Raw genomic sequence first — 7500 nt, forward strand, 5'->3', positions numbered from 1 at the left:
AACTATATGCTGTACATTTGATGATTATAGGGTATATTTTTCTTTATTTTTCTTCAATTGCAGGCTGCCCTGTAAGAACGTGTTAAGAAATACGCCCGAAATAAAACTTGTTCATGTTAAGCTGAAATAAAACTCTGAAAGCTCTAAGTGAATTTGACCGTTGTATTTGAACGTATGATTCGACTGTTTTACATGGCCAAGTGAAAAAAAAAAAAAGTAATATCAAATCGCAATACCCACAAAATTGCAATACATATCGAGTGGGAACCTAAGTGTGGTGATAGTATTGAATCAGGAGGTCCCTTCCAATTCCTGTCCCTAAACTCAACTCACCCCCCCCCCCCCCCCCCCATGGACAGACCGTCCCCTAAACTCAACTCCCCCCCCCATGGACAGACCGTTCCCTAAACTCAACTCCCCCCCCCCCCCATGGACAGACGGTTCCCTAAACTCAACTCCCCCCCCCACCCCCCATGGACAGACCGTTCCCTAAACTCAACTCACCCCCCCCCCATGGACAGACCGTTCCCTAAACTCAACTCCCCCCCCCCCCCATGGACAGACGGTTCCCTAAACTCAACTCCCCCCCCCACCCCCCATGGACAGACGGTTCCCTAAACTCAACTCACCCCCCCCCCATGGACAGACCGTTCCCTAAACTCAACTCCCCCCCCCCCCCATGGACAGACGGTTCCCTAAACTCAACTCCCCCCCCCACCCCCCATGGACAGACGGTTCCCTAAACTCAACTCCCCCCCCCACCCCCCATGGACAGACGGTTCCCTAAACTCAACTCACCCCCCCCCCCCCCCCCCCCCATGGACAGACCGTTCCCTAAACTCAACTCCCCCCCCCCCCCATGGACAGACCGTTCCCTTAACTCAACTCACCCCCCCCCCCCCCCCCCCCCCCCATGGACAGACCGTTCCCTTAACTCAACTCCCCCCCCCCCCCCCCCCCCCCATGGACAGACGGATCCTCCTGTGTTCGTTAGCCTATAAACGCTCTCCCTCCTCCCACCAGAAGAGGCGCTCTAACCGGCAGGTGAAGAGGAAGAAGTACACGGAGGACCTGGACATCAAGATCACGGACGACGAGGACGACCAGGACGAGGACGTCGACGTGACCACGACGGCGGCGGCGGTGGCGTCCATCAGCGGGGGCGGAGTCCAGCTGATGGGAGAGCAGCTCAAACAGGAGCTGGAGCTGGACGGCGACGGACTACCCAGCATGCAGTTCTTCGTGGTGAGTAGCTGACCTATGACCTGTTCCACTTCAGTGTGCTGCTAGCAGACCCTACAGTGTGATGTTTGAGTGTGTGGTTGTGTTCATATTCGTCAAACATATTTGATCTGTCTTACAGGAAAACCCCAGTGAGGAAGACGCTGCGATCGTAGACAAGGTTTTGTCCATGAGGTTAACTAAGAAAGAGGTGTGTTTTCATATACATGTTTCTATATTGTGCTATGTATGTTATATATAAAGTACAAGCCATTGTGTTATATGCATTTACAAAAACAACAGCATCATTCTTGGTTATTATTGTTCTAGGTGTCTCCAGGGCAGTACATCAACATCGAGGAGTTCTTTGTGAAATATAAGAACTAGTAAGTCCCTCTGTTCATGTGAGTGAGTGCCACAGTACTTCCTGAAGGGGTGGGGCTTGTGTGTGAGTGCCACAGTACTTCCTGAAGGGGTGGGGCTTGTGTGTGAGTGCCACAGTACTTCCTGAAGGGGTGGTGCTTGTGTGTGAGTGCCACAGTTCTTCCTGAAGGGGTGGGGCTTGTGTGTGAGTGCCACAGTACTTCCTGAAGGGGTGGGGCTTGTGTGTGAGTGCCACAGTACTTCCTGAAGGGGTGGGGCTTGTGTGTGAGTGCCACAGTACTTCCTGAAGGGGTGGGGCTTGTGTGTGAGTGCCACAGTACTTCCTGAAGGGGTGGGGCTTGTGTGTGAGTGCCACAGTACTTCCTGAAGGGGTGGGGCTTGTGTGTGAGTGCCACAGTACTTCCTGAAGGGGTGGGGCTTGTGTGTGAGTGCCACAGTACTTCCTGAAGGGGAAGGTCATGCAGGGCAGTGTTTACGGATCCTTAAAGTCTTAAAAAGTCTTAAATTCATATATCGAAATTAAAGGCCCTAAAAAGTCTTAAATTCATTAAAACTGTCTGTAAATGGTCTTAAATTCATCCCTCAAAATGTCTTAAATAGTAGTCAGGGAGAGGACTATTTCTTCATGCTCTGTTTGTGCAGAGGTTCATTTGGTTGAGTCACACGCAGACCGCAAACCTCTCTGGTAACTTGCAGTCGTGAAACAACTTGACTTTTTTGGTTGTAGCAAGCTAACGTTAGCCTAGCCGGCTACCAGCCTCATTAGCCTAGCTGGCTACCAGCCTCGTTAGCCTAGCCGGCTACCAGCCTCGTTAGCCTAGCCGCCTACCAGCCTCGTTAGCCTAGCCGGCTACCAGCCTCATTAGCCTAGCCGGCTACCAGCCTCTTTAGCCTAGCCGGCTACCAGCCTCGTTAGCCTAGCCGGCTACCAGCCTCGTTAGCCTAGCCGGCTACCAGCCTCGTTAGCCTAGCCGGCTACCAGCCTCGTTAGCCTAGCCGGCTACCAGCCTCGTTAACCTGCGGTTCGGTCTTAAATTCCATTCCGAGTAGCATTGAAAAGCTCTTGAAAAGTCTCAAACTGACCCGAGACCAGCAGATGTCCTGAGTGTGAGCGGTTGTGTGTGCGTCCTCCCCCAGCTCGTACCTGCACTGTGAGTGGGCCCGGCTGGAGCAGCTGGAGAGGGACAAGAGGATCCACCAGAAGCTGAAGAGGTTCAAGACCAAGCAGGCCCAGATGAGGCACCTCTTCCAGGAGGTGAGTCTGCCAGCGCCGCACGGACACGCCTCCGCACGGACACGCCTCATCTCAAACACACCTCCTCTCAAACACGCCTCCGCACGGACACGCCTCATCTCAAACACGCCTCAGCTCAAACATGCCTCTGCCGAAACCGCTACCGGTTGTTGTTGTTGGCACTTGTTTTCTGTTTTCTCTCCACCGCTGTGGGAGTGTTCACGTGCATTTCCCAAACAGAATATCACACCACAAAACTGCTTTCCAAATCTTGTATTAATGATTGAAAATTCTTTAGTCACAGCCAAAACATTTCCTTATTGCTTTGAAATGCGCAGTTGAGGAGACTATCGTCAAACCGACACAGGCTATGAGAAACAGCATAAAAACAAGGGGGCATCTGAAGTAGATGGACAATGTGTGCTGGATGATTCATGTTTAGCAAGAAAAATATGCGTCTTTTATGGTGCTGCCTGCGTGTTTGAGTTTAAAGTTTGATAGCTGTCTCCCCTCGGCAGATATGAACGATAATGAGGAGAAACGAATCGTCGAATCTCTGGTTTTAACAGGCGAATCTGATTCGACTCACAAAGTTCATAGTGGGGTACAGCCCTTGTGTGTGACTGACCCACTGTACCCTCTGACCCCAGGAGGAGGGGCCATTCAACCCAGACTACGTGGAGGTGGACCGCGTTCTGGACGAGTCCCACAGCCTGGACAAGGACAACGGAGAGGTGAGGGGTCAGGGTTAGGGTCATGGTTAGGGTCAGGGTCAGCCTGGACAAGGACACCGGAGAGTTGAGGGGTCACAGAGCCCTGAACATTTTTAGAAAACTCCACCCGCCTGGGATGTCCCGTGAGTCGGATACAACCGCCTCTGTGGATTTCAGCGCTGTTGTCCTCACTGATTCAGAAACACATTTCAAAGCGAACCAGAGGAAGCCACAGTGCAAAACGAGTTCGACCATTTTGTTTTCACCTGAAATAAAACATCAAAAGTCAGTTGGACTCTCCCGGGGAGCACCGGATCACGTCCATTTTAACGTGCATCTCAGCGTGAGTTTATCACAGCTAAGAGAGCCTGTACCTCTAGAGATGGGACCGATCCAGTAGTGAAAAATAGATTATACAACGGTTAGTTCTGGCTGGAAGCCGTGTTAAAATACTTTGTAACACACACCTGGGACCGCATATCATTCCATTTTCAGTATTAATGCGCCTCCCATTAGATCCAATGCATTGTAGTTGTTGTTGTTGCTTGGCAACCCTTTTGTTAGGGGAACTATTTTGCGCGGCGGAATTGAGGGAATGATGCTTCGTTTAGAATAAATGTTAATATTTTACATTGCTGTGTGTCTATTTTACACTAATAGCTGTAGTAACCGTTGTATAAAAGCAATAAACCACTCGAGGCCGTGTGTTATAATGATTTTATAACAGCTAGGGGGGTTTTAGGCACTCCGCTTCGCGTTGTGCCTAACAACGCCCCCTAGCTGTTATAAAATCACTATAACACACGGCCTCGAGTGGTTTATTGCTTAATTCTGGTATGGTAATGGGATGGGGTGCGTCTCTGCTCGTCCCCCCAGGCCGTCATCTACTACCTGGTGAAGTGGTGCTCGCTCTCCTACGAGGACGCCACCTGGGAGCTGAAGGAGGACGTGGACGAGACCAAGGTGGAGGAGTTCCGGAAGATCCAGGACCGCCAGCCGCGCCTCAAGAGAACCGTGAGTGTCCCGAACAGGGGTGGGGATGGGAATGTTCCCATAAAATTCCCAACGGAATTTTATGGGAATTAACAGGAATAAACTGGAAATGTATTCCTGCTTTTTATTCTGTTTTCCAGTTTATTCCTGTTTATTCACTTAAATTCCTGTTAATCCTCACGTGAATATTCCAGGAATTTTGCAACCCTAGTCCTGAGAGAGACTGTGTGTGTGTGTGTGTGTGTTTGTGTGTGTGTGTGTGTGTGTGTGTGTGTGTGTGTGTGTGTGCGCGTGCGTGCGTGCGCGCGCCTGTTTCTGTGTGTGTCTCTGTGTGTCTCTCTGTGTGTCTCTCTTGTGTGTGTGTGTGTGTCTCTGTGTGTGTTTGTGTGTGTCTGTCTCTGTGTGGGTGTGTGTGTGTGTGTGTCTGTCTGTGTGTGTCTCTGTGTGGGTGGGTGTTTCTGTGTGTGTGTGTGTGTGTGTGTGTGCGTGCGTGCGCCTGTTTCTGTGTGTGTGTCTCTGTGTCTCTCTGTGTGTCTCTCTCTGTGTGTGTGTGTGTCTCTGTGTGTGTTTGTGTGTGTCTGTCTCTGTGTGTCTCTGTGTGGGTGTGTGTGTGTCTGTCTGTGTGTGTCTCTGTGTGGGTGTGTGTTTCTGTGTGTGTGTGTGTGTGTGTGTGTGTGTGTGTGTGTGTGTGTGTGTGTGTGTGTGTGTGTGCGTGCGTGCGTGCGCCTGTTTCTGTGTGTGTCTCTGTGTGTCTCTCTGTGTGTCTCTCTCTGTGTGTGTGTGTGTCTCTGTGTGTGTGTGTTTGTGTGTCTGTCTCTGTGTGTCTCTGTGTGGGTGTGTGTGTGTGTGTGTGTCTGTGTGTGTCTCTGTGTGGGTGTGTGTTTGTGTCTCTGTCTGTGTGTGTGTCTGTGTGTGTGTGTGTCTCTGTGTGTGTGTGTGTGTCTCTGTGTGTGTGTGTGTCTCTGTGTGTGTGTGTGTGTGTGTCTGTGTGTGTCTCTGTGTGTGTGTGTGTTTCTGTGTGCGTGCGTCTTCCTCCCTGGTCTCTAACCCCGCCCCCCTCCCCCTGTAGGCCCGCCCCCAGGCCGGCTTGTGGAAGAAGCTGGAGGAGTACCACGAGTACAAGAGCGGGAACACGCTGAGGGAGTACCAGCTGGAGGGCCTCAACTGGTTACTCTTCAACTGGTACAACAGGTACTACACACACACATGCACACACACACACATACACATACTGTACATTCACACCAAGGTTATAATATTTTTTTTATTATTTTTTTTCATTCGATTTTATTTTTATATCGTTTTAACTTTTTGTTTTCAATTTAAGCAAAGCAGGTTTGCAAGTTAATTTTTTTGGGAAAAGCTTAGTTTTAGTTTAGTTATTAGTTTTAGTTTTTTTTCTGCGCTAGCCTGTTGAGACTATCCTGATCTCACAAGCTCACGTTGTTTCAGACACACACACACACACACACACAGAGCTACCCCTCCTCTAACCCCCCCACCCCCCTCCTCCAGGCAGAACTGTATCCTGGCGGACGAGATGGGCCTGGGGAAGACCATCCAGTCCATCTCCCTGCTGTCGGAGGTGTTCGGCGCCGGCGTCCAGGGCCCCTTCCTGGTCATCGCCCCGCTCTCCACCATCACCAACTGGGAGCGCGAGTTCACCACCTGGACCGACATGAACGCCATCGTCTACCACGGCAGCCTGGCCAGCCGCCAGATGATCCAGCAGTACGAGATGTACTGCAAGGACGACAAGGTGTGTGTGTGTGCGTGCGTGTGCGCGTGTGTGTGTGCGTGCGTGCGTGCGTGTGTGTGTGTATCACCAGCAGGGTCCAACATTAACTCTATTTACTAGCCAATGACTGATTAAAAAAAAACTGTCTCCAGTTTTCATTTCATAGTTTTGAGCCCTGCTAGTACAGTTAATGTTACTGCTATTAAATGCACACTACTATAATATTGATTGAGAATCGCATATGAGACCAAGATGACATGCTCAATCGTAATAATATCAAATTATAATAAAAGCATTTGATTAATTATGTCTGTAAAAAAAAAAAAAAAGTGTCTGTCTGGTTAGTCCAAAACCTGTCCTGACCGCTGCCCCCCTCCCCCTGCCCCCCCCCCCCCCCCCCCTCAGGAGCACCTGATCCCCGGAGCCTACAAGTTCGACGCCCTCATCACCACCTTCGAGATGGTGCTCTCCGACTGCCCCGAGCTGCGTGAGATCTCCTGGCGCTGCGTGATCATCGACGAGGCCCATCGCCTCAAGAACCGCAACTGCAAGCTGCTGGACAGTCTGAATATGCTGGACCTGGTGAGGGGGGGCGCGGAGAGCAGCTGTGTTTGGTTGTTGTTGTTTGTTTGTTGTTGTTGTTTGTGAGCCGCCGAAGTTTGTCTGATAAGTTTGGGAAGACGAGAGTACAAGTCCTTGTTTTCATCATCTCCTCCTGTTCTGTCCTCTCTCTCCTCACCTCTTATTTTGTCATTACCCCTTCTGCTACTCTATCCTTCTCCTCCCTCTCTCTGTTCTCTCTCTCTCTCTCTCTCTGTTCTGCTCCTCTCTCTCTCTCTCTCTCTCTCTCTGAGTTCTGCTCCTCTATCCTTCTCCTCCCTCTCCTTCTGCTCCTCTATCCTTCTCCTCCCTCTCTCTGTTCTGCTCCTCCCTCTCTCTCCCTCTCTCTCCCTCTCTCTGTTCTCCTCTCTATCTCTCTCTCTCTGTTCTCCCCCCCGTTCCTCTGTGGTTCTCAGGAACACAAGGTTCTCTTGACGGGCACGCCCCTGCAGAACACGGTGGAGGAACTCTTCAGTCTGCTGCACTTCCTGGAGCCGGCGCAGTTCCCCTCCGAGATCGAGTTCCTGCGAGACTTCGGAGACCTCAAAACGGAGGAGCAGGTACACACACACACACACACACACACTCACTCACTCACTCACTCTCTCTCTCTATCT

The 7500-nt window shown here is 50.9% G+C and overlaps 1 protein-coding gene across 2 annotated transcripts in view; it reads left to right on the forward strand.

Annotated features, from left to right (window-relative positions):
* The window catches only part of chd8 (chromodomain helicase DNA binding protein 8), a 38237-nt gene that overhangs the window by 6882 nt on the left and 23855 nt on the right, over positions 1–7500 (forward strand). For both annotated transcript variants that reach the window (XM_084446877.1, XM_084446878.1), the window contains exons 8-17: positions 1024–1245; positions 1364–1432; positions 1552–1607; positions 2743–2860; positions 3490–3573; positions 4429–4566; positions 5615–5736; positions 6061–6304; positions 6689–6865; positions 7300–7443. In XM_084446877.1, the coding sequence (XP_084303003.1) occupies positions 1024–1245; positions 1364–1432; positions 1552–1607; positions 2743–2860; positions 3490–3573; positions 4429–4566; positions 5615–5736; positions 6061–6304; positions 6689–6865; positions 7300–7443 (1374 nt within the window). The remainder of the gene's footprint in view (positions 1–1023; positions 1246–1363; positions 1433–1551; positions 1608–2742; positions 2861–3489; positions 3574–4428; positions 4567–5614; positions 5737–6060; positions 6305–6688; positions 6866–7299; positions 7444–7500) is intronic.

This window comes from Borostomias antarcticus (assembly GCF_949987555.1).
Source record: "Borostomias antarcticus genome assembly, chromosome: 12".
NCBI lineage: Eukaryota > Metazoa > Chordata > Actinopteri > Stomiiformes > Stomiidae > Borostomias > Borostomias antarcticus.